The following is a 16,361-nucleotide window of genomic DNA, read 5'->3' on the forward strand; positions in this document are numbered from 1 at the left end:
AATAGGTATCTTTTTAAAAAGCAGGATTAGATCCAAAGATATGCTAAGTAGGAAGTGATGAGAGTTGCCTTGTCCCCTTTTCTGCTCACATATAGACTTTCCACTATCAGTATCCCCAGCAGCAGAGCAGCCCATTTGTACCTTTCCCGTGATTCCTCTGAGTCTCCATAGCTGAGGAAGAGCCAGACTGTTTTTAATGTGAACATTGGTCTCATGGTTTTCCTCTCAATCTGTCTTGAGGCTGCTACTTGTTAGGAAAATGTAGGAGAAAGAACAGGTCAGACTCAGTCTCAACAGGCGAGGACTGTTTATTGAGGCAGCAACTTTGCCACAGGATTGGAGGTTGTGCAAGGAAGTGGAGTTGGGGGTTAGGCTTATATGGGTCTGAATGAGGAAACTGAGAATAAAAAAACAGGCTATGGGCTCTTGGGGGTTAAGGGCAAGGCACTCTTGGCCAGGCCCAGATGGGAATGCTGCTCCTCCAGCCAGGCCTAGGTCAGAATGACCTGCCTGCAGTCAAGGACATGAGCGCCCACCTGGTGTTTTGCTTGACGTAGTTCCCCTAGGCAGGGGTTAAGCCTTCATATCCCCTTTTTAGATCCATAAAAATATTAGGCCTAGAGGGGAGAGGTAAGTTCTTCATGTTTATTCTTTGTATAGGTAAGAGTGGGGCTATGAGAGGAGACTGGGGAAATAGGTCAGTGGTTGTCTTTTCTGGCTACTTCCTGCTAATGAGAGTGATGTTTGAATGTTTCAGTAAGTTCTGGTGTGAGGCAGGTCTCCTTGTTGAGGGGCTGTTATCCTGTGGCACCTGTTGGGAGGTGAATACTCATATGTATTACTGGATGAGTTCTGAAAGACATTTGACAATACATGGGTCTGCTGATTTTGCCAGTACATTCCTGATAACTGGGCCCACAAATGGCAGAAGGAAACGTGGAGAAGAAAAATGGGGTGACTTGGCTAGTTCTGTCTCCTGCATTCCAGGGGGTCCTGGAGTTGGTGGATCATGTCCTTAAATGATGCTGATTAATATCTGGCCACTGGGTAGGGGAGCGCATGGGCAGAAGCTGGGGCTGGATTGCAGTGGTTAAGGGACCTGTGGGAGCCTGTAACTGGCTCATAGGCGTCTGGACTATGAAGTATGATGGGAGACCCAGGAAGGTGCTCGGGCGAACTGAGTCTAAGACTAACAGGCATGAATGTAGACAAGTGTGAACCTTAGATAGGCACGATTATTCTTTTGATCTCCCTGATGTGGTTAGTTTTGAAAGGAAAAGCAGAAAGTGACTCCATATAGGACCTGACACCATTCTCTTTTTTTTATCTGGTCTTTTTTTTTGTCTGGGTCTTCATGTATGTTAGTCAAATACTCTACCACTAGGCCAAACTCCTGGTGCCAAACTGACACCATTCTCTCTTATCTACCATTTTTCCAATTGCCTCTGGATGGCTCTCATTGCCAGGATAAGCTTTGTCCTGGGATATCTTCTCCCCCAGGACAATGCCCAGTTGGCACGTCTTTTGTCAGTTGCTAGGCTTGAACACAGGGCCTGGACACTGTCTCTGAGCTCTTTAGCTCAAAGCTAGCGCTTTACCACTGTAAGTCATAGCACCACTAACAGCATTCTCCTGGTTAATTAGAGATAAGAGTCTCACAGGGACTTTTCTTCCTGGGATGACTTCAAACAGCAATCCTCAGATCAAATGGGTCTTTGCCGCTGTACTTTCAACCAGCAACAAGGAGAGATCAATAGAAATTGTTTTAAACAAAGTTTACTTGAGACCTGTTAATAGAAATTTGACCATAAATACTTGTAAGAGTTATTTATCTCTCTGTGGGTCTGGCTAAATGCTACAGAGAATAAAATCTGTGAGGACAAAACTGTCTACTATTGAGTTTTGGAACAGCAACTGATGAACTGAATATAGCACTTGAGAACACTAATTGAAACCATTGTTACCAAGTCAAAACATTGGGATTACAACAAAGAATGCAGGAAAAGGAGTCTGTTAATCCAACTCCACTCATATACTTGGGAAACAAATACTAGACAGCAAAAATAGCGTGCAGGTTAAAAGGTGTTCATTTAAGAGAGCTTAACATAAGCAGTGAACTTTGGTTATCTATCTTAACTACCTGATACTTTTTTGAAACTTCAGTAGTCCTACTTTCCAAATACTCATTCAAAGATACCAATTTTGTTTCCTCAACTCCTTTACAATCCCTAATCATAATTCTTACATTTGTCCACATTCAAATCTGATGAGCTTCTTTGCAGCTTAAGTTTAAAACTGCCCATATGTTTTCCTGTGGCCTGTGGAGTCAAGTCTTGGTAATCCCAGAACTTCATAATGAGTCTTCTCAAGGCAACTCACCATTGCTCCAGCAACAGTCAGCTGCCCAGGCAGAGTAGCTCCCCAGCTTCTTATCCCAGTGTACACTGTCCTTCCCCCTGGTCAAGGAATTGGGCGGAGATTCTTGGTTTTGGGTTTGGGTTTTGTTGTTGCTGTTGTTTTTGCCAACAACTCCAGGCTTTAGCACTCTCTGTTGGGTCCTTAACCCATCCTGGAAAAGGGCAGGTTGGGTCCAAGAAAAGGTAAGTACGCCCCGCCTGTTCCCAGCCTCCCTGGTTCCCAGAGATGCTCAGACGCAGTGGGGAGTCCAGTCAAGCAGGAACTCATTTATTTAGCACACAGCACAATCTTTTAAAGCCACAAACCACAAAGGGAAAAAAGAAACTAACCCTGGCATGCTTTAACTTTGCAACAGGTTTTTATGGTGTTCACGCGCTGTCCATGAGTTGACGTGTCTCATCAGATCTTTTCCCAATCGGGTTTGGACACAAGTAACTTAGGCCTCGCCCTTCTTACTTCGTCTCAGCATCATTTTTTGCTGTACACATGTGCCCTATAGGTGCCTTAGACCCCACACTCTCCTTGGACATTATTTTGCTCAAGGCTAGCACTCTACTACTTGAGCTACAGCGCCACTTCTGGCTTTTTCTGTGTATGTGGTACCTAGGAATCAAACCCAGTGCTTGGAGCATGCTAGGTGAGCACTCTACCACTAGGCCACACTCCTGGCCCCATGAAGTTGTTTTGAATATGTTCACACGTGCACCTGTTATGGGGTCAAGAGGAGGGGATTCCACATCCCACCAGAGTCCACCACACAGACAGTCTCATATAAAAAGGTGAATTTATTGGGGAAGTAGATGGAGAACTGACAGCCAGGGGAAATAGATGATGAACTAACCGACCAGCCAGGAACACAGTGCAGATTCGGGAGCTGACACTGTGACCCTGAGCAGCGCTCATGCTGGGTTTTTAAGGGCAAAACCCATGTGGTTGAACCTAGCCACACAGGTGGCCAATGGGATAGTTACATACACAGAGGGACCACAGCCAGCTCCAGCCACACGCAGGTAGCCAATAGGGTTCCAGCCCAGGGTTTGAATTTACCTATCACCTTAGTTGGAGTTGGCTTGCAAATTGGGAAGGTCTCCACACAAAGCAGGCCCTCTCCCACTTAAACGGATATCCCTCCTCATGGGGGGTGGGGAGGTCAAGGTGGCTGGGCTGTACCATTGTCGACCTTCCACAATGGGAAGGGGGAACTCTTAGGCATTCCGGATGGCACCAGTCCCTGCTCCCCTTAACACTCCCTGCTCCTCTTAACACACCCATACACACGCGTGTGTGTGCGTGCACACACATACATACGCACAAAAGCTTTAAGTCATGCTTTGATTTTTAAAAATGAAAATCAGGGCCATGAGTGAGTATAGCCTAGGGTTAGAGTGGTTGCCTAGCATTCATGAAGTTGTGAGTTTGATTCCTTGGTGCCACATATGCAGAAAAAGCCAGAAGTGGCACTGTGGCTCAAGTAGTAGAGCACTGGCCTTGAGCAAAAAGTGTTCAAGGACAGTGCCCAGGCTCTGAGTTCAAGCCCCAGGGCTGACAAAAAGAAAATCAACCGTAAGTTTTCTGGAATTCCAGTGTCAGACATTTTTGTGCATTATATAATAGAACCACAAAGTCTATGCTAGAAAAATGGGCATTACCAGAACACAGTGTGTGGCCTAATGGTAAAGTGCTTGCTTAGCATGCATGAAGCCCTAGGTTCAATTCCTTGGTACCACATATACAGAAAAGGCTTAAAGTGGTAATGTGGCTCAACTGGTATAATGCTAGCCTTAACAAAGCTCAAGGTCAGTGCCCAGGCCCTGAGTTCAAGCCCCAAGACTGGCAAAAGAAAAATGGGACAAGGAGCATAGCCTAATGGTAGAGTGTTTGTCTAGCATGCAGGAAGCCCTGGGTTCAACTTCTCGGTATCACATACACAGAAAAAGTGAGAGAACTCTAGCCTTGAGTAAAAAGTTCCAAGGACTGTGCCCAAGCCCTGAGTTCAAGCCCCAGCACTGGCAAAAAAAAATGAAAAACAAAAATAGGCAACATCAAACACAAGACAAATCTCGGGACACAAAATTTTCCCAACAACCAGAATTTAACAAAATCCCCATGCTAAAACATTGATTAACCAGAACAGAAAATCATAACAATTTTGATAAAGTTTGGTGGAAGAGTGGTGGTGGGGGGGGTGAGGTCACACGAAAACATGCCATATAAAGAAACAACTCTTCCTAGGTATTTTCCCAGGCCTGCGAAAAGAACTGGGAAGATGCCCAAACCAGACTTTTAAGGGGAGGAGGCAGTGATTCCCCCAAATTCCTTAGACATGTTTAAGTGAAGGAGGGTCCACAATGAAGGTAGAAAAAGAAAGGCTTGGCTGGGAATGTGGTCTAGTGTGTAGAATCCTTGCCTAGCATGCATGAAGCCCTGGGTTCAATTCCTAAGTACAACATACATAGAAAAAGCTGGAAGTGGCACTGTGGCTCAAGTGGTAGAGTGCTAGCCTTGCACAAAAAAGCAGCTCAGGGACAGTGCCCAGGCTCTGAGTTCAAGCCCCAGGACTGGCAAAAAAAATTAAAATAAGGCTTAAAGAGTGAATGTTTGGATGACTGGATGGTGCTATTGGGTAGGGTTTTCTCAAGGAGGCCTTTTACATCCTCTTACAGGAGTTTCACCTAAGGGAGAAATTAAGGATCCAGATTTTGAAGTGAGTAGATTCAAGAAAGAAAAATGAATGGCCTAGTGGTAGAGTGCTTGCCTAGCATGCACAGTGCCCCAGGTTCAATTCCCCGGTACCACGTACATAGAAAAAAGCCAGAAGCAGTGCTGTGGCTCAAGTGGCAGACCATTAGACTTCAGAAAGCCCCAGGACAGTGTTCAGGCCCTGAGTTCAAGCCCCAGTACTGGAGATTAAATAAGAAAAGAAATGGCTTAATATCAGAGTTACAAAGACAAAAATGGACAGGTTTTGTTTTTTGGACTGGTTTGGGTTTTTTTAGTTTTTATTTTTTGGTATCCTGTATAACTGCTCCCATTATGGGGCTTGGGGTGGGAAAAAAGGAGAGAGTAGAGAAGCTGGCCCCACTGTGTTGCCAGCCAGTGTCAGTAATAGATGAACAAAGCATCCAGAGCAGAGGCCCATGTGGCAGTGGTTTGGCAAAGGGCAGCCCATTTTGGAGCTGCTTGGCAATAGCCATGAGTTGATATCTGACTTTAGTCTCTTTTTTTACTTTTTTTTTTTTTTTTTTACTTATGCCCACTCCTGCCCTGTGTCAGCTGCTCAAGTATGGCATGCACAAAAGGGCTTTGGTAAACAGTTTTCACTTAGAGAATTTTGGCTGGCTGCAGAGAGGAAGAATGTAGTTACAAGAGAAAAAAATGGAGAAAAGCCTTGGGCTTAAGGAACCTCTGACCCAGGACAGCTAAGCTTTAAGAAGGAGTTTGGCAGGCGCCAGTGGCTCATACCTATAACCCTAGCTACTCAGGAGGCTGAGACCTGAGGATCATGGTTCTAAGTTAGCCCGGGCTAGACAAGCTTGTGAGACTCATCTCCAATTAACCACCAGAAAGCCAGAAGTTGAGCTGTGGCTCAAAGTAGTACAGCAGTACAGCAAAAGAGCTCAGGAACAGTATCCAGTCTTACAGCGAGAGAGAGAGAGAGAAAGAGAGAGAGAGAGAGAGAGAGGAGAGAGAGAGAGAGAGAGAGAGAGAGAGAGAGAGAGAGAGAGAGAGAGAGAGAGAGAGAGAGAGAGAGAATTATGTTTCTGCAAGACAAGTTACCTCAGTTACCTCTCTAGAGGATGTGGCTGGACAGATGGGGTTGGGGGTGGGGTGCTGTGGATTGGAGGTACAGGAGGGCATAGGTATAGGGAACCTCTGACCCCTTGCCCTTTCATCCTAAGTCAATCAGAAATGTCAAAATTGGAGGTACCAAACTCAGGCTCAAGTTTATGCTGAGGCCAGAACTGGGTAAATAGTGAATTTATTGGGGGAGGGGGCTGCTATTAAGAACCCATTTTGTGCTGGAGCCAGCCAGCAGCAAATGGGGGTTCCTGACTTAGGGGGTAGGAACTTGAAAAAGACGACGACGACAAGAAAAAGTTGGGGTCAGGAGGACTACAGCTCAAGTCAGCAGCCCAAGAAGGCTGTTCCAGTCTTAAATACCTTTCTAAAAACCAGGAAACTTCCTACAAAACAGCAATCAAGTAAACAAGAAGGGATTAACATAGCTCAAAGTCATGCTAATAGCTTATTTCTTTGTGTACACAGCTGTGCGGGTGCAAGGTCGCTCTGACCCCATACTTGGTCCCCAACAATTTTGCATAATTTGGTGGGACTACAGAGTGACCTGATCCGCCACTTCAGGCATCCCTGAGGCCTTGGGGAGGCAAATGGATGGATCCCAATTATTAGGAGAGGGCATCCCCAAGGACCTAATTAAAGGGGGTCAGGGGATCCATCAAGAGAGACTCCTGAAGTCTGGGACATCACAAACAGGAAAGGAAGGCACCCCAGGTCTGTGTTGGGATGCCTCTTACCACAGACCACAACTGGTTACCTTGTCCTGAAGGCTTTGGGGTGGTGGATGCAGTCTTTCAAAGAGCAGAAGGTCTCCTGACTGGAGATCAAGAGTTCAAGAGCAGAAGAGTAGTAGTAAATGGGGCGGGTTCTGTGCAAAGCCTGGGAAAGAGAAGGAGGGTAACCAAAACTCGACGGAGGCAGCCACAAGGCAAGCCAGCCATCAGTGGACAGGACCTGGTTATTCCTGGAACTTTTCCTCTCCTGGGTCTCAACACTATATGTTAGGAAAATGGAAGAGAAAGAACGGGCCGGAGTCAGTCTCAACAGGCAAGGACTGTTTATTGAAGAAGAGTGAAAGGAAGCACCACTTTTGGCTTTGTGTATGTGATACCTGGGGCCTCATGCATGCTAGACAAGCACTCTACTACTAAGCCAGACTACCAGGCATGATTCTGGATCTTTACTGAAGAAGTTTTGACCTGTGCCTAGAAGGTCTAGAGTTTTCCCTACCCCTTCAGTCTCTGGCCTTACTTTGATTCATTTAGAACTGATTCTGATATGTGGGTATAAACAATGCCAAACCAAAGCTACCAGCACAACCATGTTCATAGCAGTATTGTTTACCATAGCCAAGATATGGAATCTACCCAGATGCCCCTCAGTCAATGAATGGGTCAAGAAAGTGTGGCATATACATACACAATGAAATTCTACTCAGCAACCAGAAAGAATGATATTGTACCATTCATAAGGATATCAAAAGGTTTAGAAAAAATTATATTAAGCCAGAGCCAAAGAAACATAGGTTGCATGGTTTCCCTCATTTGTGGTAACTAGAATGTACCTTAAATCTACAAGGAAACACATTGATATACAAATATATACACAACACACACACACAAATACAGATGTGTGACATACTGAGAAGGAAGATAAGCATGGAAGTGGTTGACAAAGGCCCAATAGCGATGTGCATGTGATTATATAAAATATTTTATTAAATGAATACCAAGGAAAGGAAATGAGACACTTTGGGCCTCTTCTACTGTGAGAATGAAGACCATTCTCAAAAATCAGACTGTCGACATTCCAGAAAATGTCGACATCCCTCTGGAGGGACGCAGGATGATTGTGAAGAGCCCTCATGGAACCCTGTGGAGGAATTCCAACCACATCAATGTAGAACTTGATCTCCTCAGAAAGAAAAAGAAGAGGCTCCGGGATCACAAATGGTGGGGAAACAGAAAGGACCTGGCCATCGTGTGTACCCTCTGCAGTCATGTACAGAACATGATCAAGGGTATTACTCTGGGCTTCCACTACAAGATGAGATCTGTGTATGTTCACTTCCCCATCAACATCATTATTCAGGAGAATGGATCTTTATTTGCAATCTGAAACTTCTTGGGTGAGAAATACATCGGAAGAGGGGCTGGGAGTTTAGCCTAGTGTTAGAGTGCTTGCCTAGCATGCATTACAGGTTCAATTTCTTGGTACCACATATATAGAAAAAAGCCAGAAGTGGTGCTGAGGCTCAAGTGGTAGAGCTCTAGCCTTGAGAAAAGTCCAAGGACAGTGCTCAGGCGCTGAGCTCAAGCCCTGTGTTCAGTACCCAGGACTGGCAAATTTTTTAATTTTTGGATGATATCTATATTTCTGAAAAAGCAGCAGTTCAACAGGTTGATAAATAAGATCTAAGTTAACCTATCTTCAGAAATACCATCCAGAATCCTGATAACCAGCTTCTGGAATGGGCTCTGGGGTTCACTTCCCCATGGTCAGACATCAAGGTGCTCACAGGCTGCAAAAGCCAAGGCTCACGTGGTCCGAGGCAGTGCAGGGCATTTTTGTGGCAGGCTGTGACATCAAGCACCTAGGAGTGCTGGGGTTCGGTCCTGCAGCATGCTACAGTAAAGCAGTCTGGAGGCTAGCACAGGGACTTCAAAGGAAGACCCAAGAGACCCAGCAGTGGGTGACAGGGGTAGAGTTCTTGCAGGCAGCCCCCGAGAGAGCACTGTGTGAAACTGGGGAGCAAGGCCAAAGATGCAGTGGACACCTCAGACACCCCAGGAAGGTGCAGAGTCAGGACTGTGGACTATGCACAGGACAGGGACAGATGCTGAGCACAGCCAACTGAAGTGAGTCTCCATGTAGGTCACTGTCAAGGTCATAGAGATGAAAGCCTTTGGAGTCCACAAAAATACTGTTATCCTGGGTGCTGGACTTGGTGCCCTATGAATCACTGTATACACAGTGGCGATTGAGTTGCTTTAGTGGGATCTCTCCTTAATATTTTTGCTGTTGGGGAATGGGAATTCTCGCCCTGTGTCTACATGTCTTGGACATAGGACACTTTCGTGATTCACTTCACCAGAGCTCACCTAAGCTTGCCCAAGTCTCAGAGGAAACAACAGACTTAGACTTCTAAGCAATGCTGAGATCGTTTAGCCTATGGGAAGTTTGGAGATGAACAGAATCCATTTTACCTTGGGAGGTAAACCTGTGGAGCAAGGCTGGAATGTATGGGCCTTAAATGTTCTCAAAGTTGTGAAGGCCTCATTCCAAGCCTCTGGGAGGAAGAAGATGGACCTAAATTCTGAAGTGGATAAAGTCATTCATGGATTCAGAGCTTCAAGCTTTGGAACAGGAGCCAGCTCTTTCTTTTGCTTCAGCCTGCTGTGAGATGAGCAGCTTTCTTGTGCCCTATGTTCTCAAGCATGATGCTCTGCCCAGGTGAGGACACCTGTACAGATCCCAGGTGGACAAGTCTGCTGACTTAGGCACAGGGTGGGTTTGTGGTTGCAGGATCTCTTGCACCAGGCAAGTGTGTGCACAGCTTTCTCAGCCCACAGCCTCCTCTGACCTCCACGGCCTATAGCTCCCTGCTCAGCATCCCTTGGAATCCCGGTGTGGCTCAGCAGCTGTGGGTCAGGATGGCTGCCATGTGGCACTGTGTAAAAAGGACACAGGGTCACCATGGACAGAACAAACTCGTTGCTGGGAGAAAGTCAGCAGTGACAGAAGGGACCCATAACCCACTCTGGGAACATACTCAGGCCTCTTCCCTAACCCCAACATGGCCTGGCTCTTAGGACCTTGTCAGGCTATCCCAGACTTCTGGGCAGATTTAGGGCAGATGCACAGAACCCAATGTCAGCATTGGTCCTTTCTCAAATGGTGAGCCAGTGACCCTGGGGTCAGGCACAAGGTCATCTTTTCTGGCCTGGAGGCAGCTCAGAGCCATGTCCCTTCAGAAGCACATTCTTGTGCCAGTACTAAGCTTGAGTTCAAGGCCTTGAGCCTTCCCTGGGCTTTTCTGCCACAGCTGCAGTTCCCAGGAGCACTTTTGATCACTCACTGGTGGTGTGGAGACTCAGAAGTGCCCCACGACGGACAGAAAGTGCTCCTGTCCTCTCCTCTTAGGCTCTGGGCTACCTTCCAGCCCTGCACTGCGATCTACTCATCAAGGAAGCTCGCACAAGACAGAATTCCTGGGATCCCCTCTCAGGAACGGCAGTTTATGATGTCCTGTGAGAGACACAGAACAGAAATTGATTAGAAACCATTTCTAGAAAACGTCTGTGGGCCGTCTGTGGGTAGGCGCAGCGGTCTGCTCACCTCCAGGCAGGCCCAGGAACCCTGTGCGAGGATGCCAAGGAGGCAGCGCAGGGCTGGGCTTCCTGGGGCCTGAGGCCGATTGCACCACGCCTCGTGTGCTGGACAGTCACTGGGCTGGGCCTGGGCTGGAGCCAGCAGTGAACTTGCCGCTTCCCTGCCATCCGATGGCAGCCCGGGCTCGGCCCATCCTCCACAGCCATGGCCTCAGGATTCCTCCTCCTTCACCTGCAGGAAGACACGGAACCCACAAGGTGAGTGACTGAACCACCTGCCTGGCTTCCTTCTCCCTGCAAATCTGCTCCCGTGAACAACGCCAGCTGCCTGCCCCGCCCCCATCAGCCCTGGGCACCCTGAGGAACTTGGGTTGCACACTGGGTGACACACTGGGGAGGGCACTGAGTGGAGCAGAGCCGGGAAGCAGCTGCCGGGCCCGGGGTCCCCCACCTGCTTTGCAGCATCTCCGCGCTGCCCTGCCTCTCGGTGGGGACGACTTTGTTGCCGCGCTCCGTCCTCCCGAAAGGCCAGCAGCTGCAGAGCCCTTGGATCCAGGTGAGGCAGCGCCCCAGTCTGGTCCACACCCTCCGGCTCCGCACCGGGACGGAACTCGGCTCCGCGGGGAGCGAGTCCGGGGCGGCCGCGGCGGCTGCGCCCTGCTGGGGCCGGCTGTCCTCCGTCTCCACCCCGGCGCCGGGGGCGGGGGCTGGCCCGGCAGAGGGGGATCGGGTGGGCAGCACACCGACGGACGTGGCCAAGTAGAGGGTGCGGAGGCTGCCCTGGTGCTCCTCCCCCGAGAAGCTGGAGGGGCGGCGGGTGGGCGCGCTGGCTCTGGCTGTGGGGACATGCAAGCACGAAGTCCCTGTGCAGGACGGGCAAGGCGCCAGGGCCGGACTCAGTTTCCTCACGTGGCCCCCTCGCTCCACCCACTCCGTCTTCTGCTGCTCCAGCATCAGGTAGGTGCCCATCAGCCCATTGTAGCTGCGGGCGCTCAGGGCCTCTCGCACCTGCTGCGGGTCGTAGCCCATGACCGCCATGGCGTCCAGGATGGAGAGGTCCGGGCGCGGGGGGAGGCCCTGGGGCTCCGGCGGCTCTGGCTGACCCTCCTGGAGCCAGGGGTGCTCCAACACGTGCTCCAGCGAGGGCCGGCGCTCGGGGTCCACGGCCACCATGGCGCGGATCAAGTCCCGGAAGTCGCCGGAGACGTGGGCCGGGAAGCCGAACTCGCCCTGCAGCATCTCCTTCACCACCTGCACCACCGTGTCCCCCCGGAACGGGAAGCGCCCCACCACCGTGGCGTAGAGCAGCACGCCCAGGCTCCACACGTCGGCCTTGAGGCCGTCGTAGCCCCCGCACTGCAGCAGTTCCGGGGCGCAGAAGGGCAGCGTGCCCCCGGCCGCCAGCAGCTTCTGGCCCGCGCACACCCGGGAGCCCAGGCCGAAGTCGCAGATCTTGGCGTTGCCCTCGGCGTCCAGGAGGATGTTCTGCGGTTTCAGGTCGCCGTGGACGATGCCCCGCGCGTGGCAATAGCGCACGGCGCGCGCCACCTGGCGGAACACGAAGCGGGCCTCCTCCTCCCACAGGCACCCGACCGTCTGGATCAGGTCCAGAAGGTCGCCGCCCTCCGCGTTCTCCATGACCATGAACACCGTGTCGGCCGTCTCGATGATTTCGTACAGCTTGATCACGTTGGGGTGGTCCAGGGAGCTCAGCAGGTCGATCTCCGTGTGGATGAGGTCGCCGTGCATGGCCTTCGGGATGACCTTGACGGCCACCAGGGTCTGCGTGAGCAGGTGCTGGGCGAGCTTCACCTCGGAGAAGCCGCCCTCGCCGATGTCCCGCAGCACTCGGTACTGGGCCCTGAGCAGCTCCTCCTCCGAGGAGCGGGCCTGGGGGCCCTGCCGCTCGCGCCCCTCCTCCAGGGCGCCCAGCATGGCGCCTGGGCCCTCGGGGGAGGGGAGCCCAGGGAGGGGAGGGAGGGGCTGAACCCCAAATGGAAAAGCTTTGCACACACACACACACACACACAAACACACACACACGCACACGCACACACACACACACACACACACACGCACACACACGCACACACCAAGAAGGGCGGGGCAGAAAGGGAGGACGAAGCTAAGCCACCAAGGGCAACGCGGGCCAGCAGACCACAGACAGCACACAGCTCACCATCCACCCACTTCCTGCTGTGTGTACCAAAAGGCCGCCCAGGCCGCCTCCTTATCCCCGCGGGGCCCTCATGCCATCACAGTGGCCCCTGTGAGGTCAGAGCAGGACGAGGCCAGCACGGCTGTGTGGACCCGCAGTGGCCTTCAAGACCCATTAGGAATGGAAAAGACCACACAAGCTTTGGTTACATGGCTCCCTGACACTCAGGCTCAGACATGTCGAACTTAACTTCTGATCCTGGCACCCGTGGCTTGTGCCTCTTAGTCCTCTTAGCGTGCGAAAGGCTGGAGGTAGTAGACCACTTTCCCAGTAAGTCCTTGCATCTGCTCCAGACCAAGTACCACCCCCCCCCCTTCAAACTGCCAGAGTGCTGGAATGCTGGAATCACTTTTGTCTGAACTATTTGTTTATCTATTTATCTTTTCTTTTTTTTTTGTCATGGGGCTAGAACTCTGGGCCTAGGTACTGTCCCTGAGCTCCTCAGCTCAAGGCTACCACTCTACCCCTTCAGTCTCAGCGCCACTTTCAGTTTTCTAGTGGTAAATTGGAGATGAGTCTCATGTGCTTTAGTGCCTAGGCTGTCTTTGAACCGCCATCCTGAGAGCTCAGCCTCCTGAGTAGCTAGGATTACTCGGTGAGCCACTGTGCCCAGCATCTATTATTTTTGAGTGTAGGTCCTGGGGCTTGAACTCAGGGCCTATTCACTATTCCTGAGCTTTTTTCTTGTTAACATTCTACCACTCAAGCCACAGCCCCACTATCAGCTGTTGTTTGTTGGGTATGGTTTTTATTTGTTTGTTGTTTATTTCTTGGAGGGGTTTGGTCCTTAATTGGAGATAGGAGTTTCCCAGACTTTCCTATATGGACTGTCTCAAACAGTGATCCTCAGATCTCAGCCTCCTGAGTATCTAGGATTACAGGTGTGAGCCATAGGTGCCTGCTGACATCACATGGTCTTTAAAAATAAAATACATGCTGGGAATTTGGCCTAGTGGTAGAGTGCTTGCCTAGCAAAATTCCAGGTTCAATTTCTCCATACCACATACATAGAAAAAGCTGGACATGGTGCTGTGACTCAAGCGGTAGAGCTCTAGCCTTGAGAAAGCAAAAACTCTTATCTCTAACCACCAAAAACTAAAAGTGGAACTGTTACCCAAGTGTTGTGGGCTAGGGGCCGGGAGTTTGGCCTAATGGTAGAGTGCTTGCCTAGCAAGCACAAAGACCAGGCTTTAATTCCTTGGTGCCACATACATAGAAAAAGCCATAAGTGGTGCTGTGGCTCAACTGGTAGGATTCTAGTAGTGAGAAAAAAATCCAAGGACAGGAGATTGCTCAGGCCCTGAGCTCAAGCCCAGGCCTGGCAAAAAAAAAAAAAAAAAAAAAAAAAAAAAGGCGGGGGGGGGGAGTTAGCCTTGAACAAAAGTAGTTCAGAGACAGTACTCAGGCCCTGTGTTCAAGCCTTTACACCTGCCTGAGTGCTCTCTATTTTTCTCTCTGTCTCCCTCCCCTTGCCGCCCCCCCCCACAAAGCCACATGATGTCTACTTACAACAGCCTAGAGAATTGAATTTCTTTCTTACAGATCACACTTATGCTACAATTTTATTGACATTAGAGTATAAATCTATATTAGAACATATATTAAGGCACATCTATATAAAAGGACTAACAGACGCTTCTCATAATCTTCCGAGAAACTGGTCATTAGGTATATCTTGAAAAAACAGGAAGGCTTGGTGGGTGCCATAGCTCAGGTCCGTAATCCTAGCTACCCAGAAGGCTGAGATCTGAGGATCAAGGTTCAAAGCCAGCCCAGGCACTAAAGCACCTGAGACTCTAGAAATGGGAAGTGGGGCTACGGCTCCAGTGGTACTCCAAGGCAGCCTTTAGTTAAAGAGCTCAGGGACAATGCCCAGACCTAGGGGTGGAGAAGTAACCTTGTGCAGGGACAGCACCCAGGCCCAGAGTTCAAGTCCCATGACCTACAAAAATAATAAAAAACAAAAGAAAACCAGGAAGGGCAGAAATAAGATATTGAATATCAGCATTGAATAAAAATGAATAAAAATTCAACTGACCACAAATTCTTTCAATCATCAATATAGTACCAAATAAATTGGAATTTGTTATTGAAAAAAATGAAAGCGTGGGGTCCAAGAACCTGGCCTAGTGGTAGAGTGTTTGCCAAGCTTGCTTGAAGTCCTCGGTTAGATTATTCCTCGGTACCACATACACAGAAAAAGCTGGAGTGGTGCTGTGGCTCAAGCTGTAGAGCACTAGCATTTAGAAAGCCCAAGGACAATGCCCAGGCCCCGAGTTCAAAAATTAGGACTGGCAGAAAAAAAAAAAAAGATGAAGGTGTAAGCTGAGTGCACATGCTTGGTATGTGGCCTTGTACAATGTCCTATCCTCTTCAGACTTTTCAGTCTTCCATATGCTCTCCCTCTATCCAGGCCAGGCTTGCTCCCTTAGGGACATAATGTGGTATTTGAGAGGGTGAGTGCCCATTATTAACCCTGAGATAAGAGTAGGATGCAATTAGGGGTTAAGGCTTGGTGACAGGTGATTTAAATTCTTGAAAAGTGGCTCTGGTGGCAGGAATCCAGATGTTCCCAGAACTCCCTGCAGGGCAAGAGCCCAAAGCAGACCATTGTGTGACAGGAAGTCACTAAGGGAGGAAAAGTGAGCAGAAGATGGCAGTGGATGTCCTGAGAGGACCTGGCCTAGCATGAGTGCTCAGTCCCCAGTATCCCCACAGGCATCTTGCCTTGTTGTGAGCCTCTGTTTGACCATTCCTCTCCCTGCCCAGGCCTTGGGATGATGCCATAGGATGTCCCAAATCACTGCTGACCAACCAGGGCTTGGACGCTTCCCTCGACATACAGCCTGGCACCTAGCATCTGTGCCCGGGATGAATGCATTCATCTCCCCTCACATTCCTCAAGATAACCCCAGGCAAGTCGGTGGTTATCTTGGATTCTAACTCAGGTCATTCCATGTGTCACAAAAAGCTGTGTTAGCTACACACCAGTGGCTCATGCCTATAATCCTAGCTACTCAGGAGGCTGAGATCTGAGGACTGGGTTCAAAGCCAGCCCAAACAGGAAAATCCATGAGACTCTTATCTACAATTAACCACCACCAGAAAACCACAAGTGGCACTGTGCTTCAAGGCACTAGCATTGAGCAAAAGGGCTCAGGAACAGTATACAAGCCCTGTGTTCAGCCACACAATCACCACCACCACCACCACCAACAGCTTTAACCGTGAAACCGGAACCAAACACAGCCATTTCAGGTTTAGATCTCATCCTCCTAAAGACTCAATGACTGGAAATGTGTCCATGACCCCCTCCCCTGAAACCTCCTGTGAAACCCCACTTCCATCCTCTAAAGGCCTTTCCAGTTCCCACGATGAAGACAGTCAAGTACGTGACTCGTGAAACATTAACCTTATGTTACCTAAAATTAACCCAGACCCCACAGAAACACAATTAACTCAGGAAATTCCCAACCAAGCTGTGAACTGGAAATGCCCAGTAACAGAACTCAGGGACCAAAGGCAAGGAACTAGGTTAAGGAGCCCAATCAGGGAGGGGCAGATGGGCGGCTCCCCCCTTCCTGCCACAGTTGCTG

At 49.6% G+C, this 16,361-nt stretch overlaps 1 protein-coding gene and 1 pseudogene across 2 annotated transcripts; one reads left to right on the forward strand and one right to left on the reverse strand.

Moving 5' to 3' along the window:
• Positions 1–7,989: 7,989 nt before the first annotated feature.
• On the forward strand, positions 7,990–8,334 carry LOC150060123 (large ribosomal subunit protein uL6 pseudogene; annotated as a pseudogene).
• Positions 8,335–8,684: 350 nt separating this feature from the next.
• Positions 8,685–12,525, reverse strand: LOC150060124 (sperm motility kinase-like). Of its 2 annotated transcripts, XR_016536494.1 has the most exons (5): positions 11,556–12,525; positions 10,999–11,383; positions 10,555–10,779; positions 10,295–10,464; positions 8,685–9,886 (listed from the first exon to the last, which is right to left on the reverse strand). XR_016536494.1 is itself a non-coding variant. In XM_090338550.1 (2 exons), exons 1-2 carry the CDS (start codon positions 12,480–12,482, stop codon positions 10,776–10,778), a joined length of 1,488 nt encoding a protein of 495 aa, XP_090194676.1. In that variant the 5' UTR covers positions 12,483–12,525; the 3' UTR covers positions 10,701–10,775. The 2 variants fall into 2 exon arrangements, 1 of the variants encoding a protein (XP_090194676.1); XM_090338550.1 differs by lacking the exons at positions 8,685–9,886; positions 10,295–10,464 and having other exon boundaries at positions 10,701–10,779; positions 10,999–12,525.
• Between the last annotated feature and the right edge of the window lie 3,836 nt (positions 12,526–16,361).

Source organism: Megascapheus bottae, chromosome 8 (genome assembly GCF_031878675.1).
Source record: "Megascapheus bottae isolate mThoBot1 chromosome 8, mThoBot2.hap1, whole genome shotgun sequence".
Taxonomy (NCBI): domain Eukaryota; kingdom Metazoa; phylum Chordata; class Mammalia; order Rodentia; family Geomyidae; genus Megascapheus; species Megascapheus bottae.